Raw genomic sequence first — 20,778 nt, 5'->3', positions numbered from 1 at the left:
TACATGGAAAAAAAAAAACTTTGCCCCATCTAACTTGAACCGGAGTATATCCAAGTCAAGTCTTCATAAAAGGACTACCTGTATCTCAAAGTTGATAGAATGGAGATTCGAATCTGAGACCTATAGATCACCAGGAAACTTTAAACTACTACACTAACTCATCGTTGATATATCTAGTTGAAGATATGTCATTGACTTTCTATATATGCAAAGGGAAATGATTAATCCTCTTAACCATATAGCCTAATAATCTTTCTAACTATAAGATGATGACATGTGGAAAAGGAAGCTGATTTTTACACTTAATATTTTACTTGATACACTGAGATTTTATGCATTTGACTAATATACCCCCGCTTTTATGTTACGAGTATTATTTCGCTACATGAATTTGACCCCAAAGACTTCCTCTATTGTTTCACTGAATTTGACAACACCTCCCAATTTTCTCCATCTATCTCGTTCCCAAACATCACCACCGAACGCCATTTTCATAATGCATGGTGGAGGAGAATTTTTTTTTGAAATTAAACCCCTACTAATTTACTATCTAACTTAGCTGTCGAAGAAACCATCATAATTCCCAAACCCATCTAATTGAAAAATAAAATAAACCGCTGCCACTTTCCCCATTTTTCCGGCCAACTAACCACCATCACTGTCCATATATGTATATGAGTACACAAATTAGAGAGTATACAAAATAAGCTTATTATTTGAAAATATCATCTACACCACCGCGCGATATCTTTGGCATCAACAAAAACTCCGGTGGCCCTTCCGATACTGCCACCCTTCCAACCTGTTTTAGTTTTTATCTCCAACATATGGCTTAAAATAAAAGCTAAATAAAACAACCAAAAGGAGAAGATGATTATGTAAAGTATGCAAATTGTGTAGTGAACCTTTATGAGAAATAATGAAATGTAGGTATTTGAGGGAATGTAGGTATTAGAACAGCTATTAATTATGGTGCAAAAGGTTACAAAATGATGGATGGTAGAGGGTTTATATAGACATTACAATTACACTTAGCACCCTCATTAGATTACAAAACAAGTCCTTGATTACTTACAACCTAACCCTCCATCCATAACAAGATTAAATATAAGGACATTACTAATTTATATTTACAAAACACGTACTAACAAATATAAAAGCTAACAATCAGGAGCCCTTTAGTATTGTTTTGTAAATGATCATTGTTGAGCTCTTTTCTTCTTTCTTTGTCGTCTGTTTCGCTTCTTTGTTGATGATTCGGGTTTGTCATGAAGAAAGGTTTGGTCTTTAAAGGCTCTCTTTTTGTACTCGCTCTTCTTTCCCTTCCAATACTTCTTTGGGACAAAATGGTACTTTGAATCTGCTGATCGGTCTGGTGGTTCAATTATGTTGAGAATCTTTGATGTGGAAATAACTTTGAAGATTTCTCTTTATTTTCATTGTCTTCATGCAACTTTGACTGTTGGATTCTTAATATTTTGTGAAGGCGGAGACTTAGGCTTCTTGCGAAATGAGGAAGCTTGGTATAAAGTGCGGAAGCTTGGCTAGGTGTAAATTTGGTGTGAAAAATGATTTGTCATTTTAGCTCCCCCTCAAATTGAGCAAATTCTTCGGTCATCTTCAAAGCTTTCATTGTGCTCCCCCTTAAATGGGCAATCTATTGTGCTCCCCCTTACAAAGACAATCAATATCAATCTTTAACACATTTCTCCCCCTCATGATGAACATGTTAAATATGTTCATCATGTAATAGTGATTGATTGCCCAAAAGGTGAATGAAAAGGTACAATTATGAAGTAGCATCTCAATTAAACATGTTCTAAACGGGTTGTACACTGAAATGTGTACAAGCCAAATCACAACCACCTACTTGAATCCAGAAGTTTGGACCCATGTGAGGGTGGGTCCAACTGGATATTTGAAGAGAGAAGTAGGAGGTTGTGCATAGTCAAGCACTTTTTGCACACGAGGGTGAATGATTCGTGGTGCAAACTTAAATAACTCAGAGAGAGAGTACTTGATGGGAGTGCTTTTAGGTTTTGGGTTGGGTTTACTATGAAAAAACCAGCCATATCGATCTTTATAGCGAATGATTCCAGTGGTGGAATCCTTGTATCTCTGGCAATGGCTATTTATATGCTTGAGGGGAGATCCGGTCTTGCAAGGTGTGTAATATGGGTTCATTTGTTTGAAAGTAGAATGGGGTTTAGTTGGAATGGTTTTTGTTTTGATGAGATGAGGTTCTTTTGAGTAGTTGGGAGTTGTATGAGCTGGTTTGGAAGATGGTTGTGGGTGTTTAGTGTTTTGGTGAGATGTTTTGGTATTATAAGAATTTGTTTTGGTTTTGGAGGAAGGGTTTTTCTTGGTATTGTTTGATAATTTTGGGTGTGTATGGTTTGATTGGGTATTTGAAGGAGTGGATTTTATTTTAGTTGGAGATGAAGTGGTTTGGTTTAGAAGTTGTGATTCTGGAGCACAAGTTGAAGTATGATTCATTGGATATGACTTTGTTGCAAGTTGAGTTTCCAATGATAAGGAATGAGCTTGAAGTTGTTGGATTAACTTCAAACTTGTTTGCTCGTTATTCCTCGAAGAAATGGATTTGTTTTCCAATTCACGATTGAGCTTCGAAAATTGTTGTTGCAAAACAAGTTCTTTAACTTGGGTTTCGAGTTTGGTTTCAATGAGCTCTTTGTGAGAAATATCCAACTCATTGGTTAAATTGAGAATCTTTGATTGCAAATGATCATTTTCTTTTTGAAGACTTTCCATGTTTGACAGAATGAGATCATTTGCAGATTTAAGCTCTTTGTTTTCAGATATGAGTCGGTCAACTTCAAGTTGAAAACTTTTGTGTTGTTCCATGAGTTTTTGACTCATTTCATACATAAATCGTTTTTCTTGAAAACGAATGACAGTACACGCGACATGTTTTTCGAAAAACCTTGGATTGAAATTACATGTACAACGACAATTGTCATGATCACATATTTCATCCCATGTGGGTTCTTGAATGAACATCGTCGTCAACTTATCTGACACATTGAACTTTATTGACTCAAAATTTTTCGAAGTCTGATACGAAGAGATAATGGATTTCAAGTTACTAATGTCAGACTCAAAATACGCACGCTCCTTACAAAGAACTTTGAATTCCTTGGAAACATCCTCAAACTCTTGATACACTCGAACAATACATGCAATTCCTCAAGAATATGAACACTCTTGACTGTTGTGAAAATTAAATAAACCAAAGCTTGGTTCAAATATAATCGGTTTGATTGACATTTTGATGAACTAATATCGGTATTCGAGGGAAAAATTGGGCAGAGTGACTTTTTGTGAAATGGAGAATTGAAGAGCTAATACCGGTTTTGGGGTAAACCAGGTATTTTGATTACAAAACACACAAACAACCACACAGCAAATCTCAATCAGAAACCGATTTTGAGGAATAGCTTAACTAATACCGGTATTCGATAATAGGAGATCAAATACCGGTTTTCAGCAACAAAAATGGGCAGAATATCGGCTTAGAGAATGAATGATAGAAGATCAAATACCGGTTTTGGAGTAAACCAGGTATTAATACATTCAAACAACAACCGCACACAAAAATTCACACCAAATACCGGTTTTGGTAAAGGATGTACTAATATTGGTTTTCACGAAGATACGTGAACAGAATAACGGCTAAGAAAATGGGCGAAATAAAGAACTAATACCGGTTTTGGTGTAAACCAGGTATTTCAACAACCACCACACAGTGAATCACAACAGAAATCGGTTTTTAGTAATAGACTAACTAATACCGGTTTTCGTTTTTGGAAGAACAAATACCGGTTTTGGGGTAAACCAGGTATTAGTACATACAAAAACAAAAGGAAACCCGGTATTACAACTTTTATTCAAAACCGATGAATCCCGGTTTTAGTACATGCAAAAAACAAAAAGAAACCCGGTATTACAACTGCTATTCAAAACCGATGAATCCCGGTTTTAGTACATGCAAAAACAAGAGGAAACTAGGTATTACAACTGTTATTCAAAACCGATGAATCCCGGTTTTAGTACATGCAAAAAAACAAAAGGAAACCCGGTATTACAACTACTATTCAAAACCGATAATCCCGGTTTTAGTACATGCAAAAAACAAAAGGAAACCCGGTATTACAACTATTATTCAAAACCGATGAATCCCGGTTTTAGTACATGCAAAAAAACAAAAGGAAACCCGGTATTACAACTACTATTCAAAACCGAGACGAATCCCGGTATTCAGGTCAGAAGGTATAAAATTCAAATTTAAGGCTTTGTGATTTGAGTTAGGATTTGAAACTTTATGGGTGATGTTTTAGGAAGGTAAGGAGTGGATTAAAGTAAGAAATTCGTTTACTTTAACAAGTATAGAGGATAAAGATCAAAGCTTTCGGTTTTGGGATAAAAACACAAAATAGCACACACGATGAACAAAATCAATCCATGGATCATTCACAAGTTGTGATTTTGCTCTGATACCAAGTGTAATGTATGCAAATTGTGTAGTGAACCTTTATGAGAAATAATGGAATGTAGGTATTTGAGGAAATGTAGGTATTAGAACTACTATTAATTATGGTGCAAAAGGTTACAAAATGATGGATGGTGGAGGGTTTATATAGACATTACAATTACACTTAGCACTCTCATTAGATTACAAAACAAGCCCTTGATTACTTACAACCTAACCCTCCATCCATAACAAGATTAAATATCTAGACATTACTAATCTATATTTACAAAACATGTACTAACAAATATAAAAGCTAACAGATTATGATTGAACGTTGTTGTATTAGTTTTATTTATATAGAGGAGATGAATGGAGCTTGCTAGTTGCCAACGTGAAGAAAAAAATTCTGAAATTTTGAATGGAATTTTCTTTTTCTACCTCATGATTTTTATTCTATAGAATTGGATTAGGTAAGGTCAGAGAAAACAAATAGAGCTCTGTAAATTAAAGAAGAGGCTGACATAAGTTAAGAATAGAAAAATGTATGTAACAGCGTAAATTGGGGAAAGGATAGACACGGGGTATATTGGTCAACTACTATAAAATTTCTGTGGATGAATTAAAAAGCTACGTGTAAAAATCATCTGCCTGTGGAAAAATCATGGGGCAAGATTAAAAAAAAGAATTAGTGGATAACACATGTCACTTTTTAATGTTTTAAAAAAATTATTAAGATATTTGGTTAAGAAGATTTATCATTTTCCATATGCAAATTAACGGTAGAATCTTGAAATTGTTTCTCGTCCATTCGCAAAATGTTGCATAAGGTTTGAACCTCGAGTCACCTGACAAGTAGGTCATGTTAAAATGTTTTTTTTTTATATATATTTATTTAGTTAAAAAAACATTTATTTTAAAGACGTCGGTACACTCATATTGTGTAAATAAACGAATTGTTTATAGGGAACAGGCCAACAAGAATTTGTGTGGGAAAGATATGGTTGTATATGATTCCAGAAGTAACCACATACAACACGAACTTTTTGTCATCATCATATTACTCAAAGTATTTTTTATTTCTTAGAATCTCATTAATCATTGGACCATTGGTTGAGTAATCAAATATGAATATGATATTGTTCCAAACGTTTTTTTTTATAGGTATAGAATAGAATATATGTATTTATGGTCGAGGCTTGGTTTATCTATTTATTATGATTTAGGGGTCTTGAAAACTTTTCTCAAACGAAAACCGAAAACAATAATAAACTCATTGTTTCTTGGTTAACAATACCGTTATTTTTATTATCGTCTATCCTATTTATATATATCAAATCTTACGTAAAAATGATAAACAAACGGACAACAAGTTACGTATGTGCTATTTTTAATCTTAACTACTCAAGCTGGGTAGATTGGTGTTGTTTCAAATTGACGTTATCTTGATGTATATTGTATAGTGTTGTCGAGGTGGTTGTAATTTAAAGTTCCTTTAAAATAAATGAATATAGATGCATTAATTAAAAATCAGTTAACAACATAACCGAATGAATAAACTAAGATAATCAGTTATTAGTTAAATCATTTTTTAATTTAGATTTAGATTCAACAAATCACTAAACAGATTAATCGATTTTCAAATAATCGAATTAGCTGTTAATCATCCATGAACAACCCTATCTGTGTTCAAAATCTGATGGGGCTTTATAAGTAAACATAGGCTTAGGGGATATTTTTGAAAGATCTAAGCCTTGGAATCTTACTATTGTTTTTTCTTTTCATAAGTTATAGTCTATATTATTAAAATAAGATTTTTGTTAAATATAGTTTTAGAAGTTGTAGTTAAAATGTATAAATAGGTTTGTTTTTAGGGAAAATGATCCATACTGTAGACTTTATTAAAGCTTAGGTACTGACACTTTAAAAAATTATAAATTAAACCTTTGAATTTGATAAACATACATAGCCCTCCCCTGAATTTTACATAACCTTCACCTGAATTTTACATAATCGCCCCCTGCTTTATCTAAGATAGGTATCGCATGTTTTACCTAACGTTTTCCCTTGTTTTTAACATAAAATTTATGAATGATCTTTTGATATGAAAAGAACACCTCTTTTCTAACCAAAATATCATATTAAAAGAGAAAGTGTAATACATATGTTTATCAAATTTTATTTAAAAACTAATGTTTAATTTTGGGATGAGGTTTACAATTAATAATATGAGTTTCAGTTTGTTCAAGCTACGTTCGAGCATACTTTTATTTGCATCTTTTTAGCCCAAATATAGAGTTACTATAAGTATTTAAATTCAAATTCAATATCACGAAAATTGCTTTGCTATAGATCAGAATTCAAATTATATAAAAGGAGAGTGAGAGATAGATTAAAAGTGACATAAAATGATTGATTAAAAATTGCAAAAGTCTTCCTAAATACATACTCGTAAATAAGTGATGAAAGTAATAAAGACAACAAGTATAGGGGGCCAAACATCAAATTTCCTAAACTTGCAGTTACTTGACTATATTACGAGTATCAATCAAACTCAAAATAATCAATAAAACCCAATTGTGCCCTAGAGTTAGGGTTTTAGCGCAGTCAAATTCGTTATCTCCGTTCACCGCAGTCCCATAAGAAAACAGTGGCCGGAAAAACACTACATCGGAGATGTCGAAGAAAAACAACTTGTCTCTTAGGAAAAAACAGCACGAATTCGAGCTTCGAAGTAAGACATTTCTCAAATCTTTCTATATGATTTATAATTGTAATATAAACCATCTTATGCTGTAAATACAAATTGGGGAATTTTCCAGGAGAAAAGGAAGAAAAGGAAAAGAAAGCCAAGAGATTAGAAGCTAAGAAGAACAAGATGAAAGTGAGTTTCTTTTTCTTTTTTAATTTTATTTACATCTTGCTTGTTCAGGTTTAGTCTATGTGTAGTAGATGATGAGAAATTGTTGGTTTAGTAAGAGCTTCTAGAGTATATTTACTATGGAGATGTTTATTTGTGACCATTGTACTGTGATCATTGGTTTGAAGAAGGAAGTGTTGATACCAATTTGTTATACGTTTTGATCGTGTTTCGCTGCAAACAAAAGCAATGGGTTTTTCATACTCTGGAGCCAAAGTTTTTTTAGCTTTGGAGCCAAAGTTTTTCAACTGAAACGATCAACCAAACTAACTTCATTAGTTACCAGAGCTCTGTTATTGTAGAATTAGTATTGACTTTACCGGGATTTTGGGAAGAGAGACAACTCTCGTTGTAATGAAAACTTGATGACAATTTTACATCAGAAATGATTTGGTGCCACGATAATATTATGCATATATGAATATGATGAAAAGTACTAGGTTTAGATTGGAAGTGAACAATAAACTACTTGTTCAAATGAAAGAACCCCCCTTGTATGGATCTTGCCTGCCACATGAATATAATTAGAAACTATGATGCTAAATATTGAGTTTCACTAGTTGTTTTTCTTTCATTTTTTTATAAAAGCTTTAGCAGTGTTGGAAATGTAGAAACATAAGGTATTGGAACTTAAATTTGGATTGTAAACTAGCTTTCAATTTCTTGAATGTAACATGATCATATATCCTTGTGATACATGGAGTTCTCATTTGTGTCACACCCAAATTGTCTTTTTTGATGGGGTTTACTATGTAATGTAATTCTAGTAACACATGTGAAATGAGACAAGTAGCCAAATCAGGTAAGTTTTTCGCCCCTCATTTCTTTGTAAACTGCTGTGGTTAGGTTGATGGAAGTACAAGCAAGAACAAGAAGAAGGGTAGCCGTGGATTTACAGTAGGGAAAAAGAAGTTGAAGACTAGAATGACACCATTGGCAAAAGCTAAAGCTGGTCAAGCAATGGAATTAGACAATTGAGATCTAGCTCTCTAAGTTGAATCCAATATAATTTATTGATAGTAACATTTCGAATGTGTTCTCATGCTTGTCGTTCCAATTTTAAAGCTCTCTTCTTATCATTATTCGTTGTATCTCTGCAAACCAATGCTAAAGTTGGGAGTTTGTTTTATGCTCATATTGCAAATTTATTTTGTCAATCGTGGTTTGTAGCAAATGTTAAGATGAATGCCGTCTTCTAGTTTATATTTTGAAAGAACAATTTTGTATTCATTTGATTGACATGGGGAATTTCTTGGTTCATGGTCGGAAAGTGTCTACGAGTTTTAGATCCGCAGCTCCATAGGCTGGAAGGTGTAACTTATCAGCATACCTCTGTGGTCACCCATTCATTATGTGGTAACCCATTCATTGCAACTTAGAAGCTTGAATGGAATGGAGTATTGGATAATTTCTTTGAGGCCACCGGTTAGACGGGTTTATAGGTTTGAGGCCAACTTTGTAGTACTAATGAATTAAACCATCTTCAGTATCAACCTCACCAAATATGTATCCTTTCGCTAGAGTTGCAGAAGGAAAAACAGACCAAGGTCTTAAGAGAGGCAACAAGGTATCTTCAACTAAATTTGGTGAGAATTGAGAAAGTAGTTTTACTTACTTTCGGGTTTACTCTTGCAATCAACCCTCGGCCACTATGAAACAAGGTACTATATTTTTGGTGAGTTTTATCACTTTATGGATCGGGCTGAACTCCAACCGATTGCCAATATAAAGCTGCCATTTTTTATTTTAAAGAGATTACGTTGGATTAAATTGTGATCACTGGTTTGGAGAAGGAAGTGTAGACACCGATTTTTTTATACTTTTTGATGTGTTCCAACTTAGTGATTGATCGTGTTTTGCCGCCAAACAAAAGCAATGGATTTTTCACACTTTGGAACCAAAGTTTTTGGCTTTTTTAACTTAGCGAATTGACATGGGTGCTCACCTGAAACGAGCAACCAAACCAAGTTCATCAGTTATGACTCTGTTATTGTAGAATTAGTATTGATATTATTTTCAGTTTACCCGGATTCTGGGAAGAGTGACGACTCTTGTTTTCATGAAAACGTGATGACATTTTTACATCAGAAATGTTTTGATGCTTTGATAATATTATGCATATATGAATATGAAAAGTACTAGATTTAGAAGCTATGAATATATGCATATATGAATATGAAAGATCCCTTGTATGGTTCTTGCTACATGAACGTAATTAATAATTTCTTGGTCGTGATGGGCGACAGTGTGTTGTCGGGATCGACTGTTGGTGATGGAGGTGGCATCAATTGGTGTATGTAATTAATGTAAAGGATTAACGAAAATATATAAAAGAACAATGATTGATAGTGTAATTTAATTATTAATGCAAAAAGAGCAATATATATGGAAAATTATGTTAGTGTCGCTAGGTATTTAAAATAAAGGTTGTTTTTTTTTGTATTTTATACTTAAGGATTATACAAAAGTTTTTTTTTTTTTTTTTTTGGGGGGGGGGGGGGGGGGGGGGGGGGGGTTGTAAAAAGCGATCGAGTTTATGGGGTTTCCAGTTGAGACATCGTCTTCGTCTGTTCAAGGTAGTAACTCTTTTACTTCTTCTATAGTTCTGTTACCAGTACTACTTTATACTGATTCTCAGATATTATATGATTGGGTTAATAATAATGATTTAGAGATTATTGGTGAATTACCGTCTAAAAAAAAGAGATTATTGCTGAATTGGGTTTTCTACAATACACAGAGCAATAGATAGGCTTTGTATGTAAAATGGTTTTTGATTAATTATAAATAGTAATAACTAGATTTTAGACCCGTGTTCGACTCTGAACACGGGGTTTATGATATTATCAATATTAAATCTTAATATGTTTAATTGATAAAAACTTATAATTTTGAAAAAATATAGTTCTAAGCGTTATACTTTGCAAGTTGTAGTACAATAACCATAAGTTCGTCACTATCATTATTAGCTGAGATATATTGATGGAATTGTTTGTCGTAGTCTTTCCACAAGGCACGTGCTACAATAATTTCTCTATTTTATAATTTTTTTGAAACCAGATGTACTCATAATGTGTTATTATTATCAAATAAATTAAGAATTACTCGTAAAATATAAACATACTTGTGATTCTATATTTGAAATTCAAGTATATGTGTTTCATCATGATGTGGCCCATAACATGAATATGTTTATTTTCAATCAATGTCTTATGATAATTAGATAACAATTAAGATTGTTTTCATATTTTTTGATAACAATTAAAACTCTTGATTTGAGTGACAATTATAACTTTAAAAACTTAAATATAAATACTTTTTGTAATTTTTAAAAAAAATCTTCTCAAGTGTTGATGGCTAAAAATAAATATAAATTAAGTATTTAGGGCTAAAAAGTGTACATTATTGATGGAAAATAAAAAAGTGTAAATTAATGAGACTTTTTCTACAAATAAATATAAATACTAATATAATAATATATTTGGATAATAATTATTGAAATTTCTGATTTATAGTTAATCTAAATAATGACATAAGCGAAAATTAAAAAAATAAAATTGAGCGATTTGATTGGTTAATAAGTCATTAGTTCAACTGTCTTATAGTATATATTAAGATTAGTTTTGTCAGTGGAATATTTGTTGGTAAAGTAGCAAGATCAATTATTATGCAGTAAGATTGATCTTTATCATACTGTAAGTTAGTTTATCCAGGCCAAGAACTGAATTTGAAGATCTAGGTACTATTGCCGTTTGTGCGGGCAGGGTCTTAATAATCATTGAAATGGACTCTGGGATTTCGGATGATACAAGGTATAAAACAATAAACCATATGCAGAGATACTAATAATAGTAAAGTAAAATAGCGTTAATTGATTCGAGATTCTTTGATTCAGGTTTTACGCCCAGTCTATTAATGCTGTGTATATGGTATTCATGAGGATTATGTTCTCGGGTTTCTCAAAATACGCAGGTGTGCCAGTCACAAAATCAGTCAAGCGGGTTCAGATTGCTGCAATCTCTTTGCTATCAACTTCTTTGTTGTGTGGTTTGCTTTACTAGAAGACACTCATCAATGGGTGGTTTCTACCTGTCCAGTGGCTTTTACTATAGTCTTGATTACCACCATGATATCGGCTCCGGGAGTTCTTATCTATTCCGCCCTGCAATATGATAAGTTTTGACACATACCACTTGTTTTGGTGGTTTGCTCTGCTCTCTCATATTACTTGGTGCTTTATGCATTTTCGTGGATGGTCCTACATTCTCCTCGCTTTAGCCTTTAGGTATGTTAGGATTCTTGGTTGTTTACCATAGTTTTTAAGGGCTATTGTTAGCACAACGTATCTTCGGTGTTTTGGTTTTGATTCTTGTGATTGTTTGTTTAGTTGAAACAGCACTACTATTATATCTGAAGTTCATAACTCAACGTTCATTGCATACTTGAACTTTAGGTTGAATTTTAAGTATTTTTATATTGAGATGATTTAGAGCTCAATAAGTATGCTGCATTTTCTTTTGTGATAACCCAACGTTCATTGCATACTAGTTGGTTGCATTTTCTTCGAATGGTGAAAATGAATTGGTTATAAACTTGACAATGACACAATCTATGCAGTAAGCAAAGGTTGCAGAAGAGCAGCATAATTACTTATAGAATCCGCTTTTAAACTTAGATTAGTAATCAATTAATTTTATGACCCGTTTTGACTCGGAGCTTAGACCTCTGGTTTATTAATAATGTAGATACAAATACATGTAAAGGTTTTGTTCCCCACATTTCTGGTTTATTGAGCGGGGCCTGTAACTCTGAAGTCATCATATGGGGAGGTTCAGATTTTCCTCCCTTGACCCAAATGATAAGATTTTAAAAGAAAATGGGCGGTATCATTGTCAGAACCAAGTGACTCCACGGCTTCAGCAATCCCCCTTGTTTCTGATTAATCCATATTTTGGAGGAGTCGATGTACATGTGCTTTAACGTATCCGGGACATTCCTTTCCTCCTACCTTAGAGCTCTTCATGGCCTATGTGGACCTGCTCCTTCACATTGGTTGGTTTTTTCCATAAGCTACCTTACGAATTAATTATATATTGGATGACAAATAACTTTTAAACGTAATAAATAATGAACCACAAAGTTTTGAATGCATTGAAAAATTTCGTTGAAATTGCTCATTTTGAAAATTTTAAACATACGCTAATCATAAGTACCTTTTTCCACTCGCTGTATAGTAGACATACCTGTTCAGAAAGTATCTTTCACATGACAAGGGACCCGTCTATATATGTCTAAGTACAAACTTATCAACCATTTATTTGTTTGGAGTTACCTCTCTAGTATTATATTCCATGTATCTTCAAATTCTACTAGGAATAAAAGAATCATACACAACTTTTTTAAGCCTATACTTAATATGTATTTTTTACGGCTTCCTAACTTTTCAGGTAGTTTTTTCATGATATGCCACAAACACCACCTAACAGAAAGAACTTTTATTAGACTTTCGTGAAGACCTTTTATACACTCCAAATCCCCCTTTTCCCCATAATTTGCATAAAAATTAGCAAGCTCTTTAATAGTGTCAAAGTTCATGCAATCTTTGGTTCTTAAATATTTTCATCATGGTTGTTGTTGTTACTTTTGTTTGGAGAAAACACGTTTTCACGATATTTGCCATCATCTAAAGTTAAATCACAGCTGGTTTCTTTTTGCCTACAACGAACAAGAATTAAAACATTTAAGATTAGCTTAAATTCTTAATCTTAATCTTAATATATATTATAAGATAGCTGGACTAATGACTTATTAATCAATCAAATCGTTCAATTTCATCAAATTGACTTTCACTTATGTCATCATTTAATTTAATAATAAATTAAAAATCCTAACAATCATTATCCAAATATATTACTATATTAATGTATTAGTATTTATATTAATACTTGTAGAAAAAAGTCTTATTAATTTATACTTTTTAACCCTGAATACTTAATTTATATTTATTTTAGTCATCAACTTAAGATGAATCTTTTTAAAATTTTTAATCATTTAATTAATCAAATAAATTTAAACATATGAAATGTTGTGTATGAAAAGTTATTTCAAAAGATGAGATACAATATATGTGTTTAATGTGCTAGAAGTATATTTTTTAAAATTTGTTTTTACTTATAGTTTTTATATTTAAATTTATATATTTAATAGTTTATTTTATCTTTAAAATGTTATAAACAATTCATGTAATCACATCTCTCGATTTTCTCAAATTTTCAATTTTGACTTTTCTTGACTTTTTAGTATATAAATAAACTAGATTAAACCTGCACGTTGTGCGGGATACTGTGAACATAAATAAAATTTTTTTTAACCTTTCTTATGATATATAATTATTAAATATTATATAAAATAAATATTTTAGATTGTATAATAAACAAACTTATATGATAAAAGATAATTATTATTATTTAATAAGGATTAAATTGATGATTAGATTCATATATGGCAATATAGATATAACAATTTAAATGAAAAATGACCTCTTGTTAAAAGTATAATGATGCAAAAACTAAAAGTGTCACATAAGAAAAAACATACGAGTATCATTTTTTAGTCATATAGAGATATGTTACAATGATTAGATTTATCTCATATTTATTTCTTTACAAAACAAAATACTATTCCTCCTTTTTCAACTTTTTATCTTTAAAAAATCCAACATAGCCTTAATTTTTTTATACATTCTCAACTCACACTAAACCTACCCAAAATATCCATAAAATGTTCAATTATATCTCTCAAAACTACACTATTCTTTATTCATAAATTTAAATATTTTTTATGTGATATTTCTATAATACTTTTAATAAAATTATTTACAACATACACCCTTAACTCATAAGTAATTACACTGTCATTTATATCAATTACTTTTGGATTAATAACCACACTGTTAATGTCACCACCATCACCCGTTATCATCATCGCTACGTTGCGCGGGTACTTCTCTCACATTGTGTTCAAGAAAGAACCCTTTAAAAGTGTTCATTGAAACAGTTAGGTTTATCTAAAAAACTATGCAACAACAAATAAAAATTGATTAGAAAATTAAAATAAACTAACGATTTTTATTAATTTATGAACAATTATAGATTTGAGAATTAAAAAATCAGTACATGACTTTGCCATCCATTAATTAATTATTAATTAAGATATACATGTACATGATTAAGATATACATGAATTTGACTTTACCGTCAATTTTTTTAAAAAAGTTTATTTATTATTATTTAATGATGATTAAGCTAAAGTATAAATTTTAAAGTATGTTTTAATGATGACTAGGCTAAAGTATAATTTTTTATAGTATGCTTAAAATTAAAAAAATAATATAAGTATGACACCTAAATAAAAATCCTACATGGCATTATTTCATAATTGCCACATAATCAAAAAATTATTCTCTCTTAGTTATATAGAGAGAAGATATAGATTTATACATAAAAATATCAATGTCGAGTATATGTTTAAAGAGAAAGGACGATCACAAAACAAAGCACGATTTACAACAGATGATTACTTGAAAACTAAATTCAAATCAATATGAACTCCATTAAAGATTCATTCTATTTCTCAATCACAAAGGTACAAAGTTTTATCTCTTTTTATATGTTAATTTTTGCATATTAATGTTTAAAGTTACAATTGTCACTCAAATCAAAAATCCTAATTGTTATCAAAGAATATGAAAACAACCCTAATTGTTATCTAATTATCATTGGATATGTGATTGAAAAAAACTATTCGTGCTATGGGTCTGCATCATGATCAAAGATATATACTTAAAGGTCAGGTATCTTTTATATTTTAGTTCTTAATCATCTTTTATAAGAATATCACATTGATTTCAAAAAAAATTTATAATAGAAGAATTATTGTAGCATGTGCCTTATAGAATGACTACGTCAAACAATTTCATCAGTATGTTTCAGCTAATAATGATAGTGACAAACCTATTATTATTATATCACAACTTGCAAAATAACATTTAAACCTATACATCTTCAAAAGTATAAATTTTTGTGACTTAAATGTATAATAATCTAATATTGATAATATTGTAAGCTTGTGTCTAATGTTGGATATGGATCTAAAATCCAGTTATAAGCTATAATGAAAACTTAATTTGCTTAATCCGTCTACTATGGGGGAAATAATATAGTTTTATAACTTTATTTGGAAAATATATATTTTATGTGTATTTTTTAATTATAAACAATGTATTTATATTCAAAGTATATTTGGGTTGAAATTTTAGGATTGAAAAAACACGATAGTACTGAAAGTCTTCGAGTTCGAGTTGGAAACATAAAAAATACATTTCAAAAAAATTTCATAAATAAAGGCTTCCAACGTATGCGATCATTCGAGCCCACAACATTTAAAAATATATATATATATATATACGAGAAATACTTGACAAAATCATCAACAAAGTAAAAGCGAGTATTTATTTATTTAGGCCAAAGCTCACAATCTAGGGAACAATCGGCTGCCTGAACAGAGATCTGCTACTCGTAACATCATCTTTTCCGTAGGCATGCGTGTCTCTGTTACTGTTGTTTCTTAGAAATTAAATTTTTCTTATTCAATCTTTATCCTGCTGTATGATTATTATTATAAACCCTATATCTATAGATGTGTACCAATAAATATTTTCTATATGATTTTTAGCGTTATCAGAATCCCAATATCTGTTACCCTGTATATACTTTATTTCCCCCTGTAAATATGTGTGTGATACTTGTGTTTTTATTTATTTTGGAAGAAGAGCAGTTATTGTAAAATTACTAATGTTTAATCTTTAATTGATTTCCAGGAAAACCAAAGTTGAATATCTAAAGATGGACTCTACAGATGACCACCGGTTTTAATAAACAAGAGTGAATTACTCCTTTTGCATGCTGCACTATAATTGATCTGTCTACAACATATTCTTAATTAATTTCAGGTTGATCACCGTCGGGGCATATTTTATGTACTGTTTATTCCTCTCTGTGACGGTCTTGTCGTTTCAAGGGAAGCATCAAACAAGTCATTTTCTATTGCCTTGTTTCTATATATAATCAACTTCTTGGTTCTCTCTCGGAGAGGATTGTAATCCCATGGCTTTCTATGTAGTGATATTTTTTACTACCATGATCGCAAGTCCAGGAGTACTCATTTATGAATTGGAGCGTCTTCATCAGGTATTGATAACTGATGAGGCTTCCTTGCTAATGTGATTGCTCCATTTATCTAGTTAATTCAGTTACTTGATCGCGATTACTCTTCACTCACAACCATGTCCTAAGATACTTTATGTTGTGTACTCTGTCATTTCTTGTTCAATGACATTCCGAGGGAAGCATCAAAAATGTCAATGGACATTGCCTTGTTTCAACATGAGTGGATATTGCCCTTTAATTTTCTCTTGTATATGATGAGTAGTAAGAGCTCGATGTATTTAAATGTTGGTGCAAATGTGTATGGTGATGAATGGGGTATTTCTTGTAAACTAGTTGTCAAATGACACCGCCATTTTGCAGCAAGCTGCTTGGAACTTTGCCCGAGTCGAGTCTCCTTAAAATGTTCTCTGTTTTAACATTATACTACATACTATCTCCCGAATCTAGTGTCCTGATATCAGTCCGCTGCATGAACGAGTCAACTCGAAACAAAATAGAGGAAATCTTAGAAGACGCTATAGGCACTTAATTTGATGATGGAGGGTCCACTTTGGATTCTAACTAATCGGTTTTTTTTTGTTATGTATGTATATGTGTGTGTTGTTGAAGGGGGGGTTATATATTTGTGATGGGGTGAAGAAGATGACTTATAGGTGAAAGGTGTCCTAGGTGATGTGGTAGAATTCCTTCATTAGAGGCACAGCCGCACAGGTAGCCTTGTTCCCGTTAAATTCTCAGTTAACGTATCCGATTTAATACCTTAAGTGGCCCGTTTTGAAGATGGCTCGTTGACTCTTAGTCCCTGCCTGGTGTCACTGGCTTTGACTTTGAAGTCAATTCAGTGATTCCAAAACTATTATTCATAGATCATGATATATAAATTTTTAATATAGTTCGATACCGTCTACCTGACCTGGTCAGCTTTACCTGACTTTGTACTTTGGGGGTTAATTAGATCCGGGGGACTCTTCATCATTCTAGACATAACTGCACTACATTGTGTTGAGCAGCAAACATGTTGATGGGTCTACCTTCCCATGGCAGCATCCTCTTTGCATGATATCTTTTGGCTGCTTCACCAACTAAACAACTGAAAACATTGTAAGTGTTCCAAATTAAAGCTTGTCTCCGGCTGCAATAGTAGCCTAGTGGTAGGAGAGATGCACCATCAAGATGGCGGTCATAGGCTTAAATCTAGGCTATGTCTCTTTAATGTGGGTTATGCAATTCACACACAGTATACACAAAATCAAATAAAAAACCTTTAATAGTATCCATTTCTCATTCAGTTGCACAAATGTTATCGGAATTTTTTTGGGAGTTTAGAGCCTTTCCAGATGACAACTTACATGTTATATCCTTCAAAATGCTGTTTAACCTGGCAAACCACCAAGGAAGCAAGAAAGAAGTATCACGTGGACTCTGAATTGGTATCACTTTTACACTTTTATTTTTGTCCACGATAAACCGGAGCTCCAAGTACCCAGACCCAATGGAAACAGGTCATATTTACTGGATGGCATATAGTTTCAGTTACCAATCACAAGTATCAAATTGAGAATAAATACTTCACATACTTCCAAACTATTTGTATACAATTAAATTATTACTAATAATCACAAGTATCAAACTATTGAACATTATTATTAGTATTTGAATACAATTAAATTCCTAGATGGTACGTAGGCCGGATAGGTGGAGCAATTCATATATCACATAAGCGAGTAGTAATCGGCGTCGTTAGTTGTCAAGACCACCTGATGAATATCCCCCATGGTATAAAGAAGTAATCCTGGACCCAATATCATACTCCCATAAAATATTGTGTTAAAAGCCACCGGATTATAATTATGACAATACCAAAGTTCCGAGTCATTAGTGGCGCAAAATGAAGCAAACAAGTTCATAAAAAGGAAGATGAAGGCAAAAAAGACTGGCCGCATGACTGGAACCTGCAGATGGAAATAATATAAACATATTGGCTAGTAAGAGGAGTATATATACTTCCATATATTGACATACACATCACATATCATTTTACCTATGTACGTACCTTTGATTATCTGAGCTTATTGAGTCCATTTTGATGACTTTGATCACCGAATAAGTAGCGCTACACCGAGCTTCAACTCTTGGAAATCTTACACAACCTGGCCTACATATATATTGATTGTTAATTATGAGAGCAAGTACCCGCGCGTTGCGGCGGTGAAATGGTGAAGGTGATAAGTCATAGAGTGTCTTAGCCGTACGGGCTCCGCCATCGGATTTAAAAATTCGTCGAAAGTATATGGAATGACATCTCTAATGAAAGAGCATGAAATTTTAAGAACACCCATATAATTTTTATAATTTATCGATGTACGGTTTTTGAGATAAAGATTTTGAAAGAATTAGAGAAATAAAATGATTTATGGAGGAGAGAGAAAGTTGTAGGTATTGATGTATGGTACATTATATATTATCATGTGTATATTGTTGAAATTGAAAGTTGAAACCCTATTTGCTTTATAATATAGTATACATACGTAACCTTATAAGTAGTCTTGCAATCTTCTATAAATACGTAACACAAATACAAGGAGTTTTCTATTCCTAAAAATATTTAGAAAACTACGGGAGTGTTTGGTTCATGGAATTGAAAGGAATTCAATGAAATTAGAATTGAAATTTCATTCTTTTTGGTTGGATTATCTAAGGAATTGGAATCTCAAAAATTCCTTTAAACACAGAATTCAACTTTCCTTCACATAACCGGTGGAATGTTTGAATTCCTTTGGAATTCATATTCATTGACCAACACACCCTCAATTACCCATGTTCATCTCCTTCTCCATTTTCAACGTCACCCCCATCTGGCCATCTGCACTGTCATAAACCAAACATTACTTATAGTCACTACTTGGTACTTTGATCGCCATCTTTCTTACATCTACAACAAACTATCATCACATTCACACCCAGATCCAAATCCAGATCTAGAGTGATTGTGGTTACCTGGAAGAGAGGAATCTATATTAAAGGATCCCAGGTTGCATCTTCGAGCCAATCGTCAAACTTGAAATCAAACCAATAGTTAAATACGAGAGCATCTTCGAGCTGGACTGGAAAGGGATTATTATTTGACTATATTGAAAATGGAAGATTCTTTGAAAAATAATTACAATAATAACTATGGTAGGAAAATTTAAAAAGATGGTGAAGATGAAAAGAAAGATAAATTATGAGAGAATAGAGATGAATATTGTGTTGGATTTCTTATAAAATAATACGGAGTATATATTAGCAAGGGCAACAATGTCATTTTATTATTATATAGATTCTAATTACATTGATAACCAAACATGATTTTAAATATTACAAATTCCAATTCCAATTCCTCTAAATTCCAATTCCTTAGTTAAATTCAAATTCTTTTAAAAACATTCCGTGAACCAAACGGCCCCTAAGGGTGCGTTTAGTTTAACAAAACCCTCTTATTTTCCATTTTCTAGAAAAAAGAAAACATAGAAAACAGGAAACACGTTCAAATTGTATTTTTCTATAAAAAAGGTTTTCCATGAAAACAGAAAACAATGTTTCCCACTTTTCTATGAAAAACTAGAAAACATTTTTCTTATTGTTTTTCACTTTTCCTTTTCCATTTTCTAAATTTTGAAAACCCCACATTGTTTTCCATTTTGTGGTTTTGAATGCGTTTTTAAAATTTTTATTTGTTTTATGAGATGAAAAACTCCTTTCATTGTCTAGAAAATTAAAAATAGAAAAGTAGAAAACATTTTTCGTAATTAAACTAAAAATGAGCTTTTCCAAGGGACTATTATAAGTTGGAACATTGAGTTTTTTTGCTTTCAATGAAAATTTTTTTTGAGAAAAATACAAATTTGAACTATATGTCAGCATCTAGATCCGTTATCCAAAAATACTGAAAATCTAATCCCATTTTATCCAAAAAAAAAATGTAATATTGGATTCAGATATCAGATAGATGTTTTCAAAATTTTCAGGTATCCCATATATATATTGAAACCCTTGAATTGATGTCCTTCATCGTTTTCTTTTACATGATAAATCTAAGCAGCCAATTACAAAGTCACCACCATTACAATGCAGTCCATTTACCATATCACATGATAAATGTA

At 31.9% G+C, this 20,778-nt stretch overlaps 1 protein-coding gene across 1 annotated transcript; it reads left to right on the top strand.

Annotated features, from left to right (window-relative positions):
* The first annotated feature begins 7,036 nt into the window (after positions 1–7,036).
* Positions 7,037–8,566, top strand: LOC122600822. Its single transcript, XM_043773593.1, has 3 exons — positions 7,037–7,223; positions 7,312–7,373; positions 8,256–8,566. Exons 1-3 carry the CDS (start codon positions 7,166–7,168, stop codon positions 8,385–8,387), a joined length of 252 nt encoding a protein of 83 aa, XP_043629528.1. The 5' UTR covers positions 7,037–7,165; the 3' UTR covers positions 8,388–8,566.
* Positions 8,567–20,778: the final 12,212 nt, after the last annotated feature.

The sequence above is a fragment of the Erigeron canadensis genome, chromosome 5 (assembly GCF_010389155.1).
Source record: "Erigeron canadensis isolate Cc75 chromosome 5, C_canadensis_v1, whole genome shotgun sequence".
Lineage (NCBI taxonomy): Eukaryota > Viridiplantae > Streptophyta > Magnoliopsida > Asterales > Asteraceae > Erigeron > Erigeron canadensis.
This window is presented reverse-complemented; position numbering and strand designations above follow the sequence as displayed.